The 27336-nt window shown below is 37.3% G+C and overlaps 1 protein-coding gene and 1 pseudogene across 1 annotated transcript in view; both read left to right on the plus strand.

The window, feature by feature from the left end:
• The window catches only part of EXOC4 (exocyst complex component 4), an 813300-nt gene that overhangs the window by 92697 nt on the left and 693267 nt on the right, over positions 1-27336 (plus strand). The window contains exon 7 of the mRNA XM_068549476.1: positions 20996-21170. Coding sequence (XP_068405577.1) covers positions 20996-21170 — 175 coding nt within the window. The remainder of the gene's footprint in view (positions 1-20995; positions 21171-27336) is intronic.
• LOC137768722 (large ribosomal subunit protein P1 pseudogene) lies at positions 722-7728 on the plus strand (annotated as a pseudogene).

Consider the following 27336-nt stretch of genomic DNA (forward strand, 5'->3'; position numbering starts at 1 on the left):
GTAAATATCTTAGGTTGATGTTGTTTCTTGAACTTTGTATACTATGGCCCGTACAAACTCAGATTGGTGAAAACAGCTTGAAGAGGCATAGTTCAGCTGGTTTTTGAGGTAGTTGAGAAGTTTTAAAGCATGTTGTCCATACTCAAATGAAAGAATGTAGCAATTATTGAATATTTCTTAAGCACTTAACTATATTCAAGGCAACTTATGTATATTATTTAATTCTCACTACAACTTTTTGAGCTGATTACTTAGTATCCACATTTTATAGTTAAGGAAACTGGGGTTCAGAGTGGAAGTAATTAGCTCAAGATCACAGAACAAGTGGCTGGCCTTCGAGCTGAATGCAAGTCCATGGTATTTCCTCTGTCCCATGCTTTCTTCTTTAATGTGTAGTGATATTTGCCAATAGGCAAATCAGTCTCAGGAATTCCTTTATGTACTTAAAACAACTAATAAGGTTTGGATTTCATAATTCTTGTTTCATAAGGGGAAAACTGAAATTGTCCTCTGATCCTAACTCTGTCTTGACTGTGATACACTGGGAGCTCATGTCTGCGAAACCAGAGCTTAGGGCACACTAGTCTAATGTCATCTGATGGTGGGAGAAGATATTTCAAATTGAGGCTTTCCTAGAAAATCCAAGATTCACTCTACATGGATCTTTGTTCCCTCCTTCCCTTTCTCTGTTCTATTCCCCAAACCTCCATGTACGCCAGATATGGGCAAGGCAGGAATTTGTCGTTTGAAGGGAAAAGGCCAACGGAAACTACAATTTTATCTGAGAACAGAGGGCAAAGTAGGGCATTTCTTCTGAGTTGCTCAAATAATGTGTGTTCCTGGGAGGTGTGAGATAGTGTGTGTTAGACAGAGTTCATAATCTTGTTGACAACGTCGTGAAGGAAATTCTACTGTTTGTACTTAGGACTTAAATTTTTTTTTTTTTTTTTTTAAAGAAGATAAGCAAAATTAAGGAGAAATAATAATAGCTTAGTATGGAGTTCCCCACTCTAAAATTTTGAAGAAATTAATGTATTCTGTTTACATTTTCTATATTCTTTTGTTTTTCTAAATAATAGTGATCTTAATTATACTTTAGAAGTCTTCAAAAATTAATTCCCTGGTAAACTTCATTCAGAAGTACATTTGGTGAAGAAAACGTTCTCCACCCCTCTTATGCCACAGAGTATTTCAAAGCACATGTTTTGAGGAGCATGGGTTTTGGAGCTGAGCAGACCTGACTTTGAATTTCAGCTCTGTAACTGAGGAAAACAATACCTGTCTTACAAGGTTGCTCGTGTTAGATGAGGTTATATGGTTAGAGCTTGGTAGAGCAGTGCCAGTAGGTACCATTACTTGCATTAGTGTGTGTGTGTGAATACATAAGTTTATTTATTCTTGGTTCCTTTCTCAACTTTCATGTTCGTTGATCACTCACACTATGATCCAGAGAAGCTGGGAATGGTTCTAAACTGAACTGTGCTTTTCTTCTTTCTTTGCCTGGTGCCTGGATTTTCGTGTAGACCTTTTGCCTCCTTACTAATGACACTCCAGAATTCTGATTTGCTGTTTGCCCAGTTGCTGCAAGTCCCTAGATGAATACAGTGAACTTTCATAGGGAAATAGCATGACTATAGTGTATATTGGAAATAAAACGAAAAGGGCACGGGTCAATAACTGTTCTGTAGTTCTTATTACAGTCCCCTTAACAGCAGTGTGTCTTTCTTAGGATTTTGACCTCTTCCTCTTCCGTTGCTTCGGCAGCTTTCAAAATTCACAAGTGGAAATTACAGCAACAGAAGTGGAAATTCAGCATACTACCCCAGGAAATAATAAATGTTTCTCTATGAAGAATGAGTCAGCAGGAGGGTATTTTTCCCTCTTTAAGTTTCGTTTTTTTGTCAGTATTTTAAAGGCTTTTGTAGGTAGGATATATTGGACACCGGCAAGTGAACAAGCTGTTTGTCTTGATTTCATGCCTATAACATGATCCCATTTTATAAAATGTACAAATCTGAAATTTTGGGCCAAAACTCCTTATTATTAGATTAAATAGTACAGAGTAAGCTAATATTTGGAACCACTGTTGTCGAAAATCAAAGATTAAATTCTTGGGTTGGTGTTCCAAATGGCTGATAATTTGGAGCTAGTCTATAGTAGCTGTGTGCCAACAAATGCTTTAAAACTCCTCAAGAATTAATTACCTGGGAAACTTCATTCAAAAGTGATTGCATTGTTGCTTCTAGAGGTTTAGAAGTTTAGAGTGGCATTATTTTAGAGAGAAGTAAAGTCATAATACTTTACATTATTATTAATATTATCTTTTAACCATTCAAGGAATCTTATGTTAAAGGTGTAAGAGCCTGTTTTCCTTAAAGGAAAGGAAGTTGGAGCATGAATCCTTGTTCCACAAAATGATTCTCTCCCTCACTGTCCCCCCCACCCCAATAAAATAACCTATTCCAAATCGTTAGCATATAAATGCTACTCTGAGGCTAGGTACCAGAATTGTAACTTTCCCTAAAAGTCTCATTATTCAGCATCATCTTCTTAAATATATTCTGGTTGTGATGCATTGCAGGCCTGTTTTCATTTGTCTTTATGTAAAGAGAATTAATGTTGTGTGCTATTTTGCTAGAAAAGTAGTAGGAACCAGACTAGTGAACTCTGTTTTGCTTTCACTTCCTGCAGAGCCAGAATACTTTCACAGACAGTTTTCAAAAATCACTTTGGTCACCCACTTATTATTTTATTTTATTCTTGATCCCCCAACCTATCTATTGTCTATTTATAGGAGAAATATTTTGTCTTCCTGTTCATTCATTATCTAATGTCTGTAAACCTCTGTTTACTATGAAAGGAAAATATTCAACTACTATTGTTGCCAAGTTGATAAACATTAGGGTAACAAGGGCTTTTTAAATCTCCCAGAACCACCTGCTACCCATAATTTCCTCAGAAAGGCAGGCAATGTCTTCAATATCAGATGGCTTGTGTGGTCTGCAGCCTGTGCAGCTCATAACCAGTTTCTTCAACTGCTGCCTAGCTATTGGTTCTTTCCCAAAATCTAGCTCATGAGCATTTTCATTTTTGTTCAAAAAAGCTGGAGGAAGTCCTTTACTATTTAGCAAATAAGAAAAGCATGAAAAATACATGGAACAAAATCTTCTCAAAGCTGTGATACCTTGTCAAGAATATGGGAGAGAGAAGAATGTGGGAAAAGAGAAGGATTGGCGTGTGTGTAACAGCTACTTGACTTATTTGAAAATGGTGCTGTTTAAAAGTGAAAGCAGACTGGGGAGGTGCTGGAGGCCCACTCCACTTTGGTAAGACTATTGGTCTGGAAGAGGGCAGAAAGGATTGAATGAGTGGACAATGGCTGCCTGGGAGACCTTTTCCCTTTTTGGAAGGAGACCATTTTGTGATGTTCCTTGATCTCTATTATGAATGAGGGAAGATTAAGCATCTGATATAGAAAGCAGAGAACACTGCATATTCTGTGCTCACTGTTATATTGAGGAAAAATTCATGGAAGAAACGGGAGAGAAATATAATTTAATGCTAAAAGTAGTTGTGTTTGGATAGTAAGGTTATAGGCTCCCCCCTTTATTTTGCAACTGTTATTAAGTTATAGTGAAAAATAAATTCATTATTTAAGAATTAATTTAAAGTATTACTCAAGTTATTTTAATCAAAAGAAATCATTACAAATGGAAATGCTGATTGTGGGGGTATTAGTGTGGAAAAACATACTACGTGTTTGCAGACCAACTGGATCATGTTCATTAAGTTACTTTTTATGGTGTGTATGTGTGTGTGAATGTATATGTGTGAGTGTGTGTGTGTGTGTGTGTGTGTGTGTGTGTGTGTGTGTTTGGTTATTTTCTGACTACTCCTAGAATGGAAGCTTCAAGAGAAGAGAGAACTAGTTTGCCTTGTTCAGCACCATATCTCCAGAATGTAGGCACAGAGCCCACCAGACCCATAATAAATATATTTTGAATGAAAGAATGAATTCCACTTATACTGAATATCAGTCATGGACCAGGAACTGGGCTCGAATGCCACACAAATACGACATGATCCCTGTCCTTATGGAGTTTAAAGTCTAGAGGGGAAGAAGGGCATTAACAAGAGAACCTTTAGATAAGTGTATTATTACAAACTGTGATAAGTGCTGCAGAGGAAAAGCAAAATGTGCCATGAGAGCATATAACCATGGGGACCTAATCTGGTCTGGGTGGGTGGGCATTAGGGTGTGTCTTGTGTCTGGGGGGATGTGTGTGTGTGTCTTTTACATAATAAAGTAAGGCAGCTTTTACTGTTGTTTTATACAAGTTGTGGTTATCAAGCTCCATTCATTTGATAGCACCTACTAGTTATTCTTCTAGGTGTGCAGTGACCTTGACGTTGACATATAAGATGTGAGAAGGAGAGCGTCTGATTCTTGATGTGCTATTTTCAGAGTTCTTTGCTGGTTGATTAGATTTTTGTGGCTTATTAGATTTTGATCATTATGCCAAGTGTGTTTTTCTTAGAGATAATACCAAGTTTTCATGTCATCAATAATGTTTGAGAGTTCCTGTAGTCTCTAGTAAACAGATTATATTATCAAAACGTTTTTATCTTTGTCAATCTGATCGGTGAAAAATGGTATTTCCAAGGTGGTTTTAATTTGTATTTTTTAGAGAAAATTTGAGTGAGGTTAAACTTCTTATTTGTGTAAAAAGTAATTCATTGTTATGAGATCTATGTTATATATGGATATATTACTTCAAAATAATCTGGGTTGAGGGTGAGTGTGGATATAGGTAAAACAAGATTAGTGATAAATGATACTTATTGAATCAGGGTGATAGGTACAGGATGGTTCATTATCCTATTCTAAAAGCCGACTTGTTTAAAAGTTGAAATTTTCAATAGTACAGTGGTCAAATAATGTTTTATTTCCTTACTGAAAAATAGTGAACACCTGTTTTTCCGGTATGTTTGTCTTTCTATTGATTTACAGGAACTTTTTATATATCAAGAAAATTAGTTCTTTGGGATTTATATTCTAATTTCCCTCCAGCTTCTTTCTCTTTTGACTTTATGATGTCTGATCATATATACATTGTTTTTATTTTTATGAGGTTGTATTTATCAGTGTTTTCTTTTAAAGCGTCTGGGTTTTGTGTCAGAACTTAGGTCTTCTTCACTCTTAGATTATAAATAAAATTTCCCAAATTTTCTTCTAGTCTTTATATTTTTGATCTGGAATCTGAAGGAGTGGCCATGCTACTTTTAAACAGTCGTAACACTTACTACATTGTACTGTAATGGACTGTATACCCTTTTCGTTTCTGCCTCCTAAGTGTCTGTCATGTAATTGATTGTCAGTGTTAGATGAATACTTGCTGAATAATTCTAACATTGAATCATCCACTTTATAGTCATGTTTTTCTTCATAGTTGGTATTTGCCTCATTTCCTAAAACTCCTCACTCCCCCGCCTCCGATTTCTCAGTCTCTGCAGGCTATAGATTTGTAGAGATACATTGAATTATTGCTCTAAAAGTTAGAAAAATGTACTTTAAAAATTTGGAGTCCAGAACTTGAAATGAGGGCATACTGTTGTAATAGGCCAGTCATACAAAGTGGTTTTATCTATGAGACAGTCAAAAGGCTCAAGCCCCAAGTTTAGTTTTGTGGTACAAGTACGGTGTTTATGGAAAGAGAAATAAATATTTCTCATGATTTCTTTATATCTGTGGCTAGAGTCAGGCATGTATTTCTTTTTCAAATAAGTAGCATTTCCTTTCATCTCTTCTTCTCTATTAGTTACTCTTCACGTAAGTATCTGAAATGTAGGATTTGGTGGAATTGGTCATTTTATTTTACAGAAAAATCATTTAAGAGCAGCTTTGAAGCAAGGTCAAGCATTTGTCCTTGTGGCTTCTTGTAGCCATTCCCAAGCACTGTGTGTAGCACCTGGACATGCTTGGAATCAGGAAGGGCCTCGATGTAATTTAGATGAGTAGTTAATTCGAATCAAAGCAAGCGGGAAGCAAGTAAATTTAACTTCAGTGATTATGATTCCATTTGATTAAATCTCTACTTTTGATTACATGTATCAGTGAGAACATGCTCTAAATACACCCAACTATTAAATACGGAAGAGTATGAATAGGATGAACCAGGGACATATGGAAGAAATTCTACTATTCCTCAACTAGAATATAATCCCCTGCAGCTTTACTAAAATATTTTTAGAACAAATGAAAGGAATTACTTCTTTACATATGGGGCTTATTACACCATTTGTTAACTAAAATATACAGTTCATTACCATGGAAGGTAGTACTGGTCCCAAATCTACATACCTTCTTGTAAGACTTAAATTGATGATAGCTTCTTTTTTTTTTTTTTTTAACATTTTATTTTATATTGGAGTATAGTTGATTAACAATGTTGTGTTAGTTTCAGGTGTACAACAAGCTGATTCAGTTATACATGTACACGTATCTATTCTTTTTTAAATTCTTTTCCCAATTAGTTGTTACAGAATATTGAGCAGAGTTCCCTGTGGTATACAGTAGGTCCTTGTTGGTTATCTATTTTAAATATAGCAGTGTGTACATGTCAGTCCCACACTCCCTAACTATCCCTCCCCCCACCCTTCAGCCCCTGGTAATTATAAGTTCGTTCTCTAAGTCTGTGACTCTGTTTCTGTTCTGTAAATAAGTTCATTTGTATTATTTTGTTGTTGTTGTTTTTTTTTAGATTTCCCACGTAAGCGATAGATGGTAGCTTCTTAGCATATCAGGTGAATTAATAATGTGGGTAATGTTCATAGCTCTTTGGTAAACGTGCAGTTGGACAGATGTCTTTCTGATCCTTATGTTGTCCTTTGGCTATAGTCCCTGGAGAAAGGGAGCTTGGCTGAATGCGCTGGAGGTCTTACTTAGTGTTACATTTCTTAAATCTTTGTTTTATATTTGTCAGGGTAAAAAATATATATATATATATGCTTTTTATTTCTCTTGTTTTGCATGCTGTAGGAGGTTCATATTAGAGATGGGGCCAGTTAAGGAAATGACGAATAAAATCTACATTTTAGGTTATCGATAACGTTATTTAGGTGTCTGCCTTTGTGTTGCATCAAGGACACTTCTTTATTTGTCAGATAGTAGGAGCTGCCTTAGAGCTTTTCATTTTCTGTGTGCTTGTTGGTGTCATAATCCAAAGATACTCCACACTCAAACTGGCACTGAATCTCAAAGAAAAACTTGTGTCAGCTTCCCTCAGCTACCGCTGAGCTGCTCCGTCCTTCCGAGGAAGCTAAGGCCGCATTGGGGTGAGGCCCTCACTTCATCCGGCGACCAGCACTGCGCCCGGCAGACCCTGCCTAGCGCTCGCCCGCACCGTGGCCTCCATCTTGGAGCTCACCTGCCTCTACTCGGCCCTCATCCTGCACGACGATGAGGTGACCGTCACGGAGGATAAGATCAATGCCCTCATTAAAGCAGCCGGTGTAAATGTTGAACCTTTTTGGCCGGGCTTGTTTGCAAAGGCCGTGGCCGGTGTCAGCATCGGGAGCCTCATCTGCGGTGCGGGGCAGGTGACCTCCGACCACCAGCAGGAGGTCCTGCCCCCTCCACCACTGCCGCCCCAGCTGAGGAGAAGAAGGTGGAAGCAAAGAAAATCTGAAGAGTCTGACGATGACATGGGCTTTGCTCTTTTTGACTAAACCTCTTTAGTAACACATGCAATATAAAGCTGAGCTGTGTGCTGCTTAAAAAAAAAAAAAAAGTGTGTCCAATGAAATTCTTCCCTTGGTGATGTTTAGGAGTGAGGTCAGATATGATTAGAGCACCTTTGTGTGTATCTTAGGCTGTACTTTATTTTTCTGGGCTCCTCTAGCTCCTGGCCCATATCATCATTATGTTCTCTAATCAGATTGGGCTGTAAGTTTTTGAGGGGGGTTAACTTTGTGTTTGCAGCCTGATTTAGGGCTGGGCACATACTAAGTGCCCAGGAAGTTTAATGAAGGAATAAATAAGAAAAATGCAAAGAAGACAATTTTTAAATTAGAGGAAACGATTTTTATTTTTTTTTAATTTTTAAAATTTTTAAATAAATTTATTTATTTATTTATTTATGGCTGTGTTGGGTCTTCATTTCTGTGCGAGGGCTTTCTCTAGTTGTGGCGAGCGGGGGCCACTCTTCATCGCGGTGCGCGGGCCTCTCACTATCGCGGCCTCTCTTGTTGCGGAGCACAGGCTCCAGACGCACAGGCTCAGTAGTTGTGGCTCACGGGCCCAGTTGCTCTGCGGCATGTGGGATCTTCCCAGACCAGGGCTTGAACCCGTGTCCCCTGCATTGGCAGGCAGATTCTCAACCACTGCGCCACCAGGGAAGCCCCCACGATTTTTATTTTTAAAAAAATCTCAGCACTACACAGAGTGGGGTCTAAGGACCAGCAATACCAATGTCACTTGAAAGTTAGAAATGCAAATTATCCCTGTGGAGAGGGGTGATTAAATTGGAATCCCTGAGTGCAGGGCCCCCAGGAGTCTCTAGATGATTCTACACATGCTAAGATTTGAGAACACTCTTTATAACATCACAGACATCACGGAGTCCTGTAGTTTTGTAGCATTTATGCTTTGCAAAGCAGTCTGCCATCTGGCATCTCACCTGAGTGAGACTTACTGTTGGCCTCATCGCAGATAGGGGCCTTATTATTAATACCAGATCTACCCAGGGAAGTGGGAAAGCTGCAATAATTTGACAGTTTCACAAAGCTGGTTGGTGGTGGAATTAAGAGGATAAGTTGTCTGTATCCGCCATGGAAGTTTGCTTTCTGGCTTATGTAAAGATGACGGTCCTAACTCATTTCCTGGGCCTGATTTTGTTCTTCCTCAGGAGAAGGGCGGTATTTGCGCTGACACATCCATTCCCGCACCCGTACAGTCCCCACCCCCAGCCCCGCTGTGATCAATGGCAGGCCTCTCAGCGATAGCTGGACATGTTAAGAAATGTGATCAGCCGCCACAGAGTAAATGAGTCTTAATTGACTCACTTGAGAATCAGACTGATGACTTAGAGACATGTAAACAGTTCCCCTAGAAACCTTGTACGTTCTTGTACTAAGACCAGTATACAACTAAGTACTAAGAATATACACCTAAAATCATAACTTTTCTTGTCTTTGGGAAGTGAATTTGTGGATAAATTTTCCAATGTTCCATTATGATGAAATATGATTTTTCAGATGGGTGAAAAAGGCTTTTCTTCCCCCTAGCTTTATTGAGATAATAACTGACATAACATTGTGTAGGTTTAAGGTGTACAATGTGTTGATTTGATATACTTAAGTATTGTAAAATGATGACCACCCTAGCATTGGCTAACACCTGCATCACGTCACATAATTACCATTTCTTTTTTGTGGTGATAACTTTTAAGATGTACTGTCTTAGTAACTTTCAAGTATATAATACAGTATTAACTATAATCACTATGCTTTACCTTAGCTCCTCAGATCTTATTCATCTTATAACTTGAAGGTTGTACTCCTTGACCACCATCTCCCGTTTTTTCCATAGCCCCTGGCAGCCACCACTCTAGTCTCTGTTCCTTTGACTTTGGCTTTTTTAGGCTCCACATATGAGTGAGAACATATAGTATTTGTCTTTCTCTGTCTGGCTTATTTCACTTAACCTAATGCCCTCAAGGTCCATGCATGTTGTCGCAAATGTCAGGATGTCCTTCTTTCTCATAGCTGAATAATAGTCCACAGTGTGTGTGTGTGTGTGTGTGTGTGTGTGTGTGTGTGTGTGTTTTGTGGCCATGCCACGCAGCATGCGGGATCCTAGTTCTCCGACCAGGGATCGAACCCCTGTTCCCTGCAGTGGAAGCATGGAGTTGTGTGTGTGTGTGCATATGTTATCTATTCATTCATTGATGGACACTTAGGTTGTTTCTGTGTCTTTGCTCTTGTGAATAATGCTGCAATAAACATGGGAGTGCAGATATTTTTTGAGAGTCTGTTTTCATTTCTATTGAATATATACCCAGAAGTGGGATTGCAGTATATGGTAGTTCTTTTAATTTTTTGAGGAACCTCCATACTATTTTTCATAGTGGCTGCATCAATTTACATTCCCACCCAACAGTGTACAAGGGTTCCCTTTTCTCCATATCCTCCCCAACACTTGTTATCTCTTGTCTTTTTGATGATAGCCCTTCTATCAGGTGTGTGGTGATAGCTCCTTATGGTCTGATTTGCATTTCCCTGATGATTAGTGATGTTGAGCACCATTTTGTGTACCTTTTGGTCATTTGTATGTCGTCTTTGGAAAAATGTCTATTCAGTTTCTCTGCCCATTAATCGGATTGTGTTTTGTGTTGTTGTTTTTGAGTTGTGTGAGTTCTTTATACATTTGGGATATTAACTTTTTATCAGATGTATGGTTTGCAAATATTTTCTCCCATTCGTAGGTTGCTTTTCATTCTGTTGATGGTGTCCTTTGCTGTGCAGAAGCTTTTAATTTGATGTGGTTCTCTACTTGTTTATCTTTGCTTTTGGTGTCAAATCCAAAGAGTCATTGCCAAGGCTAATGTCAAGGCTCTTATTCCTGTGTTTTCATGAAAGAGTTATATGGTTTCAGTTCTAAGTTCAAGTCTTTAATTCATTTTGAGTTGATTTTTGTGTATGGTGTAAGAGAGTGTTCCAGTTTCTTTCTTTTGCATATGACTATTCAGATTTTTCATCATCTTTTGTTGAGGAGACTGTCCTGGGAAAGGCTTTTGAAAGAATGATACTAATACTTTAATTCAAAGAAAAAGGGCCTGGGTTTATTTTCTAATTTCAGTCCCTAATTTGCCACACGTTAGAACTAGAAGTTCATTCGAGGTCATCTACTAAGAATTCAGAAACTGAGCATGAGAGGCTGACTTGACAAGTGGGGAAGTGACACAGGAAGGCAATTACTAGAGCCAGGACCAGTTCTTTTTATTTTTACTGTGTTTCATTCTATATTGCTAATAGTTTTTTCCTGTTCTTTTCATAGTGCAGATGGAGAATTAGTCAGCACTCCTCAAATAGTAACTGCTCTTTACATGAAGATTGTTATTAATAAAAGTGGTGGAACTAATCTCTATCCCTTAGAAGTAGGTATTAGGTAACCTTGAAGATTAAATGGCATCTATGTCCTGTTTGAAATGAAAAATATTAGCTCAGCCAAGCTTATTATGAAAATGTGTATGTGAGATACAGGAGTGTAAAACTAAGACCATTTTGATATGAAATAATTCATGATCAGTTTCTTTTAATTTTTCATATAAAATCTAAGCTCAGAGTTCAGTATTTTCTTATCTTTTAGAACATAGAAGTAGGGAAATAAATATTCTGTGGTTAATGCCTTTGTCTGTCAGTGGGAAAATGCAGAACCCTGATATTAAGGTCTCAGCAGATAAGTAGTAGAACAGAACTGATTTTCTACCTTGTGTGTGTATCTTTACTTCGTGACCAAGTAAGGCAGCTTCTTGGCTGCTAACATGGATTTTCCAGCCAAATGACTAATTCAAGGTTTCCTGGATGTTAAATTTAGATTCAGATAGTTGAATCTCACCTTACATATTGAACATTTTTCACAGCTTGATGATACAGCTTTATACCATAGACATTTCTTGACTTGTGCAACTGTGACTATTCCTTAACATTTTCTTCTCCTTAATCCTCTGCCTTTTTTCATGGTGGCACTCCAAGATGAGATACATAGGGGTAGCTATGGGTGGGAAGTTAGTAGGCTATCTGGGAGAATAGGTAACATTTTGCTTGTATTTATAAGAAGGCTGTTTTTAAAACCGGCCAGGTAATCGGAAGTATGTTTAAAGAACAAATATTTGCTTCTTCTTGACTCTTTCATGTTTTTTAATACAAAATAGATTTTAACACAGTATTATTAAAAGTAGCTCTGAATGCATATATATCTTTCAGCTTGTAACTATATTTCTTTTCGTTCTCATGTTTATGTTGATGAGGTTATCTTTTTGAGAGGAGAATTTTGTGTGAAATATTTTTGTTGTGGTCTTCTAATTTCCTTCCAGGAGATTACAGACAGTAATACGTATTTCCTTGCCACTTGTTATCTGTAATCCGGTCTCTATCTCCCTCATCTGCTGGAGCTCACTGTTTCATTCTTTCTTTGAACAAGTACTCATTTATTGCCTGTCATATGCTTACTATTATGACAAATACTGGAATACTGTGATAAATCAGACATAGTTCTTACCCTCATTGAATTTACAGTCTAGAGAGGGAGAGGCAAGGACTGGAGGAAAGGAGACTTCTCTAAGGGTTGTTTTAATAATCCAGGGAAGAGATGATAAGGCCTGCATTAGCAGAGTAACAGTGGCAGTGGGCTAAAGTAGGCCCATGGTAAAGGTAGTAAAGCGGTAGAAATAAAAGAGGTTGGTAATTGATTGGATTTGAGGGAGAGGGGAGGGGAGGATGATTTTCTGGGGTAAGTGATACCGTTCACTGACTTAGGTAAATGGAAAAGTAGGTTTGGGGAGGAGAATGATGAGTTTTATTTAAGACATGTTAGGTTTGATGTCTACAGCTCAGGAGAGCCATCTGGACAGAAGATACGTTTGGGAGTCATTAGCGGGTGGATGATTGAAGACATAAGTGGTGAATGAGCTCACCCAGAGAGAACATGAGGATTGAGAAGAGTTGACAGCATTTAAGGAACAGGCTGAGGAAGAGATTCTTGAGAAGGCACAACCAGGGAGGTGGAAGGAGAGTGGAAGAGTATAGGGTTGGAGCCCGTGGAAGGCAGTGTTTCAGGGAGGAGTGAGTGGTCAGTAGAAACAAGCACTGCACCTCCTTGAATAAGGACTGAAGAGGTCTTATTTATTTATTTATTTAGATGTATAGTTGATTTATAATGTTGTGTTAAGTTTCAGGTGTACAGCAGAGTGATTCAGTTATACATGTGTATGTATCTATTCTTTTTCAGATTCTTCTCCCTTATAGGTTATTATAAAATATTAAGTATAGTTCCCTGTGCTGTACAGTAGGTCCTTGTTGGTTATCTATTTTATATAGAGTAGTGTGTATATCTTAGATTGTGCAAAATGATGATTTGAGACTTTTGCAGGAATTGTTTTAGTAGAGTACCAGGGGTAAACTGGTTGGCAGTGAGAAAATAGAGGCAGGATAGACTGTTCTGTTGACGCTCTTTCCAGCTTTGGTTTCTGTAGCATTTGATAGTACTGATAACTCTGGCCTCTTCTCTTAAATTACTTTTTTTCCTAACATCCTTTAAAAGAAACATTCTCCAAAATCGAGTCCTTTGGTCTCTATCTCTGAGCTTTAGTTGTCTTGTCTATAATGTGGGGATAAAAGTAGTACCTTCGTCATAGGGTTCTCCCGAGGATAAAGTGTGCACTTCACACAATGCCTGGCCTGTTGTCATCAGTGTGGCTGTGAAGACGTCGTTGTGTCTTTGTTGTAGTCCTCGTCGTTGTCATCATCATCTCACTCCAGCCTCACCGTTTAAGGGCTCTCATCCGTCATGACAGCTTTAGCTCCTGGCCCCATGCAGAGGACCCCAGGTTGGTGGCTCTAGTCTTAGACTTCTCCGAATACTGCCACCCTAAATTGCTCATTCTTTTACTCATATGTACTCAGGCACCCACACAACTTAACTGTTTTTTCCACTCTAGGCATTGGGCCATGTGTTGGGGGAGAGGTGTGGGTACATAACCACACATAAACGGGGACTGTGTTCTTACTCTCTGGCCCAGGAGGCCATGCATGTTGCTCCTTTGTCACTTCTCTCAGTCCATTGTGATCATCTGCTTTTTTTTTGAGGGATTATAGAATGAAAGGGGAATGAAGGAATTGGCTGTTATTCTGTGAATTAGACCTCTTTTAGTTAGCAGTGACAGAACCCACCTCCAACTAACAGAATTAAAGAGGGGTTCTATTGGGATGATACTAGTGTATCTTACGGAATACAAGCAGGACTTTACTAAGCTGGGGGAAGGACAGAGATGCAGCTGGGCCATGGGGACATCTGAAGTATCTCTTGTCCCCCCCCCCCCTTTTCCCCCTCTAGATGGTAACCGTTAAAGGTATAGGAAGCAATTTACTGTTGTTTTGCGCTTGCTTTTTATTATTGCATTTAATTCTCATAGTTTGTGATTAGGAAATTGTAATTGAGGAAATTTGTGTTTGAGGATCCTGAGACTTGGAACAGTCCCATTATGTACTGAAAATCCCATGGCTATTCAGCAGAGAGCTGGTACCAAGTCCAGCTTTCTAATGCCAGTCCTTTATACCGGCATTTATACCACATTGCCATCCCAGGATTGAAGTATTCTTTCAATGACTGTGATGTTGTATTGCATATTATTGCATACTGTTTTGTGACTCTGGAAATAACCTCTGTGTGTGTGTGTGTGTGTGTGCATTCACACACACGATTTTCTTCTGACTGGTAGAAATTGCAATTAATTGAAATTCTAATCTCTATGGTTCTTAAGCTTATTCCTGTCTGAGGCCTTTTCTTATTCAATTCAGTTTAAGGAATCTCTAGTAATTTAATGATTCTGCCTGCTCCTTTGTCTTTTGGATCAGTGGTGAAAACCTTGATCCTAACAGGATTTAAGCAACTGAGCTAGTTGCAGTGTCATGTTTTATTTCTTCTTTCATTTAGTCAATATTTTGTTGGCGGAGTACGGTGGGGAATGACTTTTTTTTAACATCTTTATTGGAGTATAATTGCTTTACAATGGTGTGTTAGTTTCTGCTGTATAACAAAGTGAATCAGCTATACATATACATACATCCCCATATCTCCTCCCTCTTGCGTCTCCCGCCTACCCTCCCTATCCCACCCCTCTAGGTGGACACAAAACACCGAGCTGATCTCCCTGTGCTATGCGGCTGCTTCCCACTAGCTATCTATTTTACATTTGGTAGTATATATAAGTCCATGCCACTCTCTTACTTTGTCCCAGCTTACCCTTCCCCCTCCCTGTGTCCTCAAGTTCAGGGGATGACTTTTGTGGGGCTTTGTGTGTGCAGGTTATCCTGAGTGTGTCTGCAGTGAAAGGGAAACACTTGTTTTCTCAATCTAGTGTTGGGTGGGCAGCCAGCGAGTATATGTGAATATTAACAGCATATTTCAGTTTATTTCTGGTAGCTTTAAATTGGGCCAGACTAGCGCATTTTATGTCTTGTTTATGTTAGTGATTCCTGGTCTTTCTTATTCTTGCTGCATTGGGAGAGAGTCACTTGCTTTTTCATTTTCTTTTTTTAGGAGGGCATGTGTTGGTGAGGAATGGTCAGCCTTTGCAAAGTGTGTGATTGACTTGGATTCTTTCCCTTATTAGCCATTCACTTCCTTATCCCACTGCTGAGTTCAGCATCCAGTGCTCCCCTGAAACCCTTCTTGCCAAGGTCACTGGGACCTGAGTTGTACATTTTTGTCTTTACCTCAGCTGGCTGCCATGTAGCCTTGGCTCTGTTGCTATTCTGTTCTCCACTGTCTTCTACAATTTTCTTTCCTGTCGTCGTTTTCCTGCCTCGCTACTTCCTGAACATCTCTTCACTGCTGCTATTTTGGGGAATGTTGGCTTGCTTGTCTTACTCTGCATATTATCCCTGAGTAATCTCATCCTCTCAAATATTTATCACTTTGTAAATTTCCAATATCAGTCTCACTCCTGAGCTCCAGACTTGCATAACCAAGGACCGGTATGTAACACCTTAAACTTAACATCTTCACATCTAAACCCAACGGCTCTCCTTTTCAACAGTTTCTGTCTTCACTTCATTCTCATTCTCTCTCCCTCTCCCCACTCTCTCTTTCTCTTTCTCTTTCTCTCAGGAAGGGTAACCATTGTCTTCAGAGTTGCTCAAGCCAGAAATCCAGACAAAGGGATCCTGAAACCTCCTCTCTCTTTAATACAGTACCATTACCTCAACTAATTCTGTCCATTTTCTAATGTGATCCATCCATCAGTTGTGTGAGGCTCCTGGAACAGGTATTAATTAATACTTTGGTTTTACAGATGGGAACACTTGAAGAAGTTGAGAGATTTTCTCATAATTACAGGGTTAGGAATTATCAATGTTGGGAAAGAATGTGCATCTTTTGTTTCTTTACCGGTTACTTATGTAAGAAGGAAAAACAAACAAAAAACAAGTGAACCAAAAGAGAAAAGCTAATGTCCTCCTGGTAGTAAGATTCTGAAGGAGTCAGTCAGTGTTCATAATACTTCACTTTTTGAGACATCAGTTTCCTTTTTTCACTGTTCTATATGTTTTTACTTCACCACAGGGGAGGTGTTGGGCCCTCACTGTCCTGACTCAGAGCCACAGCTGATGATTTAAAAAAACAAAAAAACAAAAAATACAGATAAATTGAGATATAGTTCACATACTACACAAATCACCCATTGAAACAGTGGTTTTTGGTGTATTCACAGGGTGTGCTACCATCACCGCTCTGTAGTTCCAGAACATTTTTGTCCCCCCTACAAAACAAACCCCATATGCTTTAGTGGGTAATTCCCACCTACCTAAGAACCACTAACATATTTTCCATCTGTGTAATTTGCCTATTCTGGATCTTTCATATAAATAGAATCACACAAGTCACAAAGTAGTCTTCTGTGACTTTTTTCACTTTGCATAATGTTTTCAAGGTTCATGTTGTAGTATGTATCAGTACTTCATCTCCTTTTATAGCCAAATAATAGTCTATTATATGAATATACCTTGGGTTTTTTTGGTCCATTTGTTAGTTGATGGACATTTGGATTATTTCCACTTTATGATTTTACTATTACTATTTTACTACTATTTTAATATTTTACTATTATGAATAATGCTGCTGTGAGCATTTGTGTACACGTTTTTGTGCACATGTGTGTTTTTGTTTTTCTTGGGTATATACCTAGGAGTGGAATTGCTGGGTACATATGGTAACTCTGTGTTTAATGTTTTGAGGAACTGCCAAGCTGTTTTCCAAAGCAGTTGTACCATTTTTACATTCTCACCAGTGCTGTATGAGAGTTCAAATTTCTCTACATCCTTTTACCAGTACTTTTTTAAAATTTTAGTTATTTATTTATTTATTTATGGCTGTGTTGGGTCTTCGTTTCTGTGCAAGGGCTTTCTCTAGTTGCGGCAAGTGGGGGCCACTCTTCATCGCGGTGCGTGGGCCTCTCACTAACGCGGCCTCTCTTGTTGCGGAGCACAGGCTCCAGACGTGCAGGCTCAGTAGTTGTGGCTCACGGGCCTAGTTGCTCCGCGGCATTTGGGATCTTCCCAGACCAGGGCTTGAACCCGTGTCCCCTGCATTGGCAGGCAGATTCTCAACCACTGCGCAACCAGGGAAGCCCCTACCAGTACTTTTTATTGTCTGTCTTTTTGATTATACCCATCCAAAAACCGGTATCTCCCAGTTTTGATTTGCATTTCTCTGATGGCTAAGATGTTGAGCATCTTCTGTTTGCTTATTGGTCATTCATATATCTTCTTTTGAGAAATGCATATTCAAATCCTTTGTCCATTTTAAAATTTGGTTGTCTTCTTGTTACTAGTTGTAAGAAATCTTGAGGTATTCTAGATACAAATCCTTTATCAGGTAAATTATTTGCAAATATTTTCTCCCATTTCTTTTCACTTTCTTGATGGTATCATTTGCAGCACAGAAGTTTTAAGTTTTAATGTCGGAGCTGCGGGTTTTATTAGTATTGTCGAGACTGTGCTGTGGTGAGGCAGAGGAGAGCTTCCCTCTCTTTGAAATTGGTGGATGTTTCAAAGTAGGCAGAGTGGCAAATAGAGTCTCTTGACTTCCGGCCTGGCTCTTCTTTTTTTCTTCCTTCTGTAACCTGTCTTATGGCTCTGACAGTCATACTACAATACATCTATCTTGGTCTTGATCCTCCAGGTGTGGCAGAAGGTGGTCATGTGTTGCATTTTATCCAGGGATTGCTATTTCCATACTGTTAAGATACCGTGGATCTCATTTTACACCTCAGTTCCCTCTTAGGTCTCTTTTCTAAACAGAGCACTGCCCCTGGTTGCTGAGTTGCTCTTGTCCTTGAGTGGCAGCCGAGGTGTGTGCAGTCATGGAGTCTAGTGGCCCTAGAGATAACGAGACAGCAGCCCCTCCATTCAGAGGAGCCACTCCTCTTCCAGTGTTTTCTGCTTTATTGCTGGTTTGTAGGCCTGTACCTAGAACTTCATGCCACTGGGAAGTTGGATACCAGCATGCCTTATGCTTCTGAATGTCGTGAATCAACATCATTTCAACAGAAAGACGCACAAAGAAAACAAACTAGTGGTTACCAAAGGGGAAAGGTGAGGGAGAGGGATAAATTAGGAGGTTGGATTAACATGTACATACTGCTATACATAAAATAGGTAATCAACAGGGACCTACAGTATAGCACAGAGAACTCTCCTCAGTACTCTGTAATAACCTATATGGGAAAAGAATCTGAAAAAGAATGGATATATGTATAACTAAATCACTTTACTGTACACTTGAAACTAACACAACATTGTAAATCAACTATACACCAATATAAAATTAAAATTAAAATCATTCCAGAAATGTTGGGGTATAGCGTAAGGTTACTACGTTTTGATTTTGTCAAGTAAGGACATTTGGCAATATAACTGCAGTCATGGAAGAAAATAACAGATTTTTCTTACCAAGAGAATACCAAAAATATCAAACAAATTTACCTTTGTGAAACGTGAATATATGGTCTTATTTTTCTGTCTACCACTGAAAAATACATTGTGGTCTGTGGATTGACATTTGGGAACCACAGGCTTTTACATACTCAGCATAAATCTTTATTGGAAAAGTAGAACCTTACTTAATCAGGTGTTTTCTCTGTATGATGCCAGATACCAGTCTTACACAGATTATTTACCTACTCTGAATTAACTATTTTAGTTGTTAAGTTAGATACATCTTCCTGTACTTTGTACCTCTTTCTGATGATTTTGAGTAGTTCTTATATAACACAGATGAAAGTGAAGAATTGTTTTAGGTAAATGTGAGTATAAATATGAATTTACCTTTAAAAGATTTTAAAAAATCATCATTCAAAGGTAGAATGGCTCCTATTTACAAATACGATGTGTAATTTCTGGATTATATATGTATATTCTAGACTTGGAGGAATATGTACATTTTTATTGATTCTGTCTTGTCTAAATCAAAGTGTCAGAGATATTAGGGTTTTATCATAAGATAATTATTGCCTGTCACATTGGCACATTAATTACAGTAATTGGGCAATAAAGAAGCCATAGGAATAGATATTATGCTATACGTTTTGATGAGATTATAGTTATAGCCTCTTATTTATGGTAATAAAATCTTGTTAATCGACATTGCTGACAAGATATTTTGCTTTTTCTACTTTCCAGGTTGGTTTATAAGTCTACTTAGGAACTATGAACTGAGAGCCACAGATTATACAATAAAGGTCACATTCCAAAATTGTCTGCACTCATTCATGGTATACACATTAAATTCATTCAGCAAATATTTGCTGATCACTGTTCTGAGTGCTCCTGCATGTACAGAGATGTATAAAGCAGTGCCTGCTCTAAAAGGCTAATAATGGGGAAGAGAGGTAAAATGTCTATATATAAATAAATGTGACCCACATTGATTGAGTCACATATGTGAGCCATATGTGATAAGGTCCTTAAAAGTGGAATAAAATACAACTTCAGAGGAGGAAAGGATGGTTCCAAGTGTGAGTGATCAGTGATGCTGTAAGGCTCAGTGATGGGGGAATTACTTTGCATCCATGACATGAAGCTCTGAGCCATCTCTGAATATACATCTACACTGTAAAACTATAGAGAGAGGTAGGTGGCTCAGTGCTCTGACATGGAAATCAACTTTTGTTCTCGGGTCAGCTGCCTTGCAACCTCATTTTGTGTCCTTGAGTATATAAAATTGATGTAATAATATGTGTCCATCTCTCAAGATGAAAAATGAGATAATGCGGAGGTCCAAGCTGCTCCCTGTGGTGAAAGTCAGATTGCTTGGCAGGTGTGTAGCTTTTTCAGGCAAGTTAGGCCATACATTTGAATGGGAGTAAGCGCAGCTTTCCATGACTAAAAGGATTAGTGTCCTTACCAAAGTGCCCAATTTATTGCTAGAGAATAGCACATTCTCTGTAACATTCGAACTGTTGTCTGAAAAATTGCCTGAATTCCTTAGAAAAACTACCTATATAAATAGAGAGTATAGTGATCACTGAATTATGTTAAAAAGGAAACAAATGTTTATTGAGCTGCTACTGCTGGTTTAGGGACTTTACAATTGTCTTTAAAATTTTTACACTGTGTCCATTTTTTAAAATTGAAGTATAGTTGATTTACAATATTATGTTAGTTTCAGGTGTGCAGCAAAGTGATTCAGTTAGACATATATATTTTTCAGATTATTTTCCATTATAGGTTATTATAAGATATGGAATGTAGTTCCCTGCACTATATAGTAAATTCTGTTGCTTACCTATTTTATGTATAGTAGTTTGCATTTGTTAGTCCCATCCTCCGAATTTATCCTTCCCCCTTCCCTTCCGCCTTTGGTAACTATAAGTTTGTCTTCTACATCTGTGAGTCTGTTTTTGTTTTGTATATAGATTCATTTGTATCATTTTTTAGATCCCACATATAAGTGATCATATAATACTTGTCTTTGTCTGTCTGACTTCACCATGTCCATTTTATAGCAGAGGAAACTGACACTTAGATAAATTTTAGATAAATTTTAGATAAATTTTCAAAAATTACTCAAAATTACTGTTTGAAATGAAATCTGTTGAAATTTAGTGAGCTGTTTACATGGTAGTGTGCTACTTCACTTTAGTTTGATGTTTTTCTTGCAGGCCAGTGTCAATCATTTTGTGTTTGTTTGTATGTAAATGTTTATTTTTTTCACTAGGTTACTTCTAGAACTGCTGGAGTTGCTGTTTGACAAGTTTAATGCTGTAGCTGCTGCACACTCTGTGGTCCTGGGATACCTGCAAGACACTGTTGTGACTCCACTGACTCAGCAGGAAGATGTCAAATTGTATGACATGGCAGACGTGTGGGTGAAGATCCAAGATGTTCTGCAGGTAAGATCCTTTTACAGAGGGTGCCATCTTGATTCGGAATAACAGGTAGGAATATAAAAAAATCAGCCACCTAAAATATTCTCTTAACCATAAACAGAGTGAGAATGTAGTGTTCCTATTTAAAGGTGATGCTTGCTGATGTTATGGACTTATATCATTTTCAAAAGACCTTTTAAACAAACTTTTTTTGGCCAGGCTTTAAAATTAGGAGATTCTCAATACGTAGCAATCAAGGATCTATAGTATCTGGCTTTCTGTTGTAATGTATTTTACTTCACTGGAATTAGTCATATGTTTATGTAATCAATATTAAAATGTTCTTAAACACTATTTTATAAACATATATATAGCTTAAGTTTATGACCATTTTCTTACAGTCAGCTCTTGCATATGTTGGGGTAAAAGACAGGTCAAGAGCTTATTTTAAGAGATGAAGATAAACCTGTAAGGTATAAATGTACCACTTTGATTGATCTGTTGAAGATCGGACGAATGATATTACTGTTTGGTATGATGCTGCAGAGGTGGTATTTAGAAATTTTATTGTATTTTCTCTCCATGTGCCAGGAAAATATATTTGATTTGGCCAGATGAAAATGAGAAATACGATTAAGAGCTAGCTGAAGCAAATTTGACATAGCTAAATAGAAGTGACTTGGTTAGACAGTATCTACTAATAGGAAAAAAATTAAGTATATATAGGGAATTGAAAAATATAACTGTGTAGAAATGAAATTATTTGCATGGCAAATAGGATTCTTTGCAGGAAAAAAATAAATCATGTATATAAATTGTAGTTATTTTTGAGAGTATAGGCATGCTCTTGGTGGATTGATTGATTCCTGGTTATTCATTCATTAGACAATTTTTTGGATACGGTCTGTGTGCTTTATTGATGGTTCAGTAGAAAGAATATAGGTTGCAACTATATTCCATGAGTTTGTTTTGCTGCTATGTCAATTACCATGTGCCCATAGTAGGTGCTTGATGAATATTTGTGTGTTGAATAAAATATCTTTATTGCTTGGAAACTGGTTATTTAATATTTTATATCTTGGTTTGCTAATCTGTCATGGAAACATATGCTTTTCAGGTTACATGTTTATTTTAAGGATGAAATAAGGTAATAGATTTTAAAGCTATTTCAAAAATAGTTAGAATTAAGGACTTCTGGTTCTGTCCATGATGTGGTTACCTCCTACCATAAGTAACTTGAAAACTGGGTGGACTCAGGCAATCGGCATGGTCAGTTGAGAGAAGAGAGTACATGAGGTCACTTTCACATTCATCCCAGCTTCTTCTCTGGGGACACTTTCAAACTATGACATAGGAAAGTGAACATACATCAGCAGGCTCTAAGTAGTAGATGAAGCAGAGTTCAGGGTTCAGGGGTGCGGAGGCAGCTGCGGTTTGTGGGTTTAGGATACTGAAGGAGAGGGAATTGCAGAGAGAAGGAGCCCCAGAAATCTGAAAAGAGTATTGTCGAGCCTTTGGTCAGGTGTGAAGTTTCACCCACTCCAAGGCAGAAAATAGCTACTGTGGGACTGTGAGCTGAATGGAAATTGCAGAAGTTGCCAAATGTTCAGAAACGGTGGAGTTCAGACCAGCCAGTGTGGGGAGAACTTGGTGAACATCCTGTGCTTTCAGATGTGACCTCAGATGTTTCAGGAATTGGGCTGTTCTAGCCATAGTGTAGGTGATACTGTAATTTCATGTAACAAAGCCCCAAACCAAGTCTCTACAGTATTAGTCTGATCCACCTGTAAATAAAGTAATATAATCTAGTATCTCAATAATGAAGCATCCACATTGTGCAGCATACAATTATTATACTTGCAAAAAAGCAGAAAAATGTGACTAATAACCAGAATTTTAAAAACTTGATGAAAATTAATATTGGAAATGAAAAATTTACCAGATGGATTTAACAACAGATTGCATGCTGTAGAAGAAAGGATCAGAAAACTTAAAGAAAAATCAATCAAAACCAATCTAAACTAAAGTACAGGGAGAAAATAGACTGAAAAGAAAAATGAGCAAAGCCATAATGTCCTGTGGGACAGTATCATGCTGTCTAACATTTGTGTGGTTGGAAGTACAGAGGCAGAGCAGGGAGAGGGATTGGGGCAGTTAATTGTTGGAAGAAACAATGACCCAAAATTTCTAAATTTGTTGAAAAACGTAGACCCGCAGATCAAGAAGTTCAACAAATCCAAGGAAGTTTAACACAAAAAAAACCATATCTAGACACATTATCATCAGGTAGCTGAAAAGCAAAGAAAAAAATCTTAAAGATAGCCAGAGGAAAAAGAGTACATTGCCTACAGGGAACCAGTGATAAAAATTTTCACTAATGTCTCATCAGAAACAATACAAGCTGGAAATCAATGTATGTCATCTTGAAAGTGCTGGAAAATACAAAAATTGTCAATCTAGAATTTTATATTCACCAAAAAACTCATTTGAAATGAAGGTGAAATAGTGACATTTTCACATTAACTAAAGCTGAAAGAATTTGTTTTCACTGGACCTGCACTTAAAGAAATGTTAAAGAAAGTTTTTCAGGCTAAAGGAAAACAATACCAGGTGGTAACTCATCTACAGGAAAATATAAAGAAGGCCAGAAGTGGTAAATATGTGGGTAAAAATAAAATATATTTTTCTCATTTCTTAATTTTTGTTTAAAGCAAAACCAATAGTAATGTATGTGGGTTTTATAATATATTTCAAAGTAAAATGTATGACAATAATTGCACAAAAGATGGGAATAGGGTAAATGAAACTCTACTGCTGTAAGTTTCTTACATTATACATGAAGAGGTACAATGTTTAAGGTAAACTGTGGTAAGTTAAGGATACATATTATAATCCCTAGAGCAAACATTAAATTGTAAAATAGAGGTATAGCTGAAAAGCCAGTAAAGGGCATAAAACTGAATAGTGAACAAATATTTGATTAATCCAAAAGAAAAAAGCAGGAAAGGAAGAAAAAAGAACAATGAAGAAAGAAAAGATAAAGAACAAAACAAAGACAGGATGAATAGAAAACAAATAGCAACATGTTAGACTTATACTGCCCATATAAATAATTACATTAAATGTAAATGGACTAGATACTTCAATTTAAAGGCAGAGTTTGTCAGATTGGTTTAAAAAAAAGAAAAACCCAACCGTACTGTTTACAAGAGATAACGTTTTATGTTGTTTTTTAAAAAATTTTAAAATAACTTCAAACTTTTAGAAAGGTTGTAAGAATAGTACAAAGGGTGCACATATAACCCTTAATTCAATTTCAACTATTGTTAGCATTTTGTCACTTTATCAATTGTTTTCTCTATGTATATATGTACTTGTGTGTGTTTTCTCTGTTATCTATTTTCTATATTCTAGTTTTGTCGATTGACCCAGTAATGTTCTTTAGGGCAGTTTTGGGTTTTTTTTGCTCCTCCAGTAGAGAATCCAGTCTAGCATTAGATACTGTATCTGCTTTTCATGCCTCTTTAGTTTCCTTTAAGCTTGAACATTTCCATAGCCTTTCTTTACCTTTTATTATAGCAGTGGCATTTTGAAGAGTATATCCCCATCTTTTAATTCAAGTTCCTCATTTTGGGCTTAAGAGATTTTAAACATAAAGATACAGACAAATTAAAAGTATATGAATGGAAAGAGATGTACCATGAAATACTAATAAAAATATTTGTGTTATGCAAATGTATTGGACAGTATTAGAATATATTATCAAATGGAATTATTTGTATCATAGTACTTATGGCATTTAAAACCTGAATACATTAAGCCCTAGGAAGTATGTTATAGACTATGTAATCCTATTGTCACAAGGTTATAAAATGCTTTATGAATAAGTTTTTGATCTCTGATATTTGAATAGGACTAATGTTCTAAATTTAAAACAACTTTTGAATCTACTAGGATCCTATTTATAGTACTATTATGAAGAATTAATTATGGTTATGAACAAAGTAAGATATGCCTTACTTAGCCCTACTTACTTTGGATTTGTCAAATGTATATAATTCCTACACTTTTGAAAATAAAACCCATTATCTCATATTAAAAATGTTTATAATAAACTAAGGAATTTTAAGTTCCATCAGACATTAACTTGAAATGAAAAAATGATTGTGAAAGTATGTTTCTGGCTTATTAAATCAGTTATACCTTTCACACATGTCATTTCAAAAGATGATTGGGGATCCTGTCTTCTATATTATGGAATGAGTTATTCATTTGTTTATTTAAAGAGCTTTATTGAGATTTAATGTACCTGCCACAAGGTTTACCTGTTTAAGGTATAGATTTCAATGCTTTTTAGTATATTTATGGAGTTGTGCAACCATCACCATGATATGATTTTATAACATTTTCATCACCCTAAAAAAAAAAACCTTGTTTGTTTCTATTAAATATTTATTTATTTGGTTGTGTCGGGTCCTAGTTGTGGCTCGCTGGCTCCTTAGTCGCGGCATGTGGGCTCCCTAGTTGTGGCATGCGAACTCTTAGTTGTGGCATGCATGTGGGATCTAGTTCCCTGACCAAGGATCGAACTCGGTCCCCCTGCATTAGGAGCATGGAGTCTTATCCACCACGCCACCAGGGAAGTCCCTGTTTGTATCCATTAGAAATCACTTCCCATTCCCCACTCCCTTCACCCTTAAGATGTATTTAAGACACTAAAGAGGCATCAATTGTGTGTTAAATCTCTGAGTAACTTGTAGTCCCCAAATCATACACTTGGCAATACTGTTGCTATTTCATGTTAATGTGTACATGTACTGTTAGTGTAAGCTATTTGACAGATAAAGAACATAAAACTAAAACTGATCTAATAGTACAAGGTGATGGGTCTAACGTAGAAATAACATTTCATTTCATGTATTATGTTTAATTGTTTTGAGGTCAAGGTATGACAGTGTTCTTTGCTTTTTTCCTTTCTTTCTTTTCCTCCATTTTTCTCCTCCTCTTACTTTTCTACTTTTCTGCCCCCAATTTGTGTTTTCTTAGACATGTTGTTTAAGAATATTAGTCATGACTTGAATTAATCTCTGGTTGATTGTTTCTTAGCTCCCTATTGTACTCATCTTTATTAATCCACAGATTTAAGAATAAAGCATTTTAAAGTAAGAGGTCATCTACATATTTTAAATGATTACTATTATGTAATAAAAATTGTTATACAATTTTAAAATCGGTTTTAGTTTTCTGTATTTTCTAGTTCCTTCAAAAATTCTTTCAGGTTACAGCTTACTTACAGATTTCTTACAGTGTAATATTAGGTTATATACCCATCAATAAACTGGATATGCAGTGGCACAGACACACAAATGGACTAATGTTGCTAAATGTAAGAATGGTAGTTGGCACAGTGTGTCATATAATCATCCTGAAACATGTTAAATGGACCAAAAAAGGTGTTCAAGATTGTTGAAGAGCTGATCCTTGGAGGTTTTGCAGAGGTAGAGAAGATGCAAATGGCACTCCAGACAACTGGAATGGCAAGTGAGATACTGGTAAGTGGCACAGAAGGAATGAATGGACAAGGACATTCAGGGATAAGTAAGAAAAGAACGGTTTAGCTGTAACTGAGGGTTTATTTTGTGAACTAGAAGATAAGTTCAGATAGGTAGGTTTGGGTTCAGGTTGTGGAAGCCCTTAAGTGTCATCTAAGGGGATTGTGATTTGTCTTTAGGCTAATGGCTCCTGAAGCTGAGTGTGCATTAGATTTACCTCTGGATTGATTCCTAGTCCCATCCTTGACCTTCTGATTAAGGATCACTGTGGATAAGGACTGGATTTTGTGGGTTTTTTGTTGCTGTTGTTGTTTGTTTGTTTTTTAGCTCCTAAGATGGTTCTGATAGTTTGTTTGGGATCCTGTAATTGGGAACTGTTGCTTTGGGTCAGTGGTTCTCAAAGTATGTTTCCTGGACCAGCAGCATTAGTGTTACCTAGGAGCCTGTTAAAAAAGCAAATTTGTGTTCCTACTTCATAGTTACTGATTCAGAAACTCAAGGAGTGAGGCCATACAATCTGTATTTTAATAAGCCCTTCAGGTGATTCATATGCACGCTCAAGTTTTGAGGACCTTTGTTTTAGGTGATACTGGGCCATTTTGGATTTGGATTGGCATGTGGTGAGATGAAGTAGGATT

Source organism: Eschrichtius robustus, chromosome 8 (assembly GCF_028021215.1).
Source record: "Eschrichtius robustus isolate mEscRob2 chromosome 8, mEscRob2.pri, whole genome shotgun sequence".
NCBI lineage: Eukaryota > Metazoa > Chordata > Mammalia > Artiodactyla > Eschrichtiidae > Eschrichtius > Eschrichtius robustus.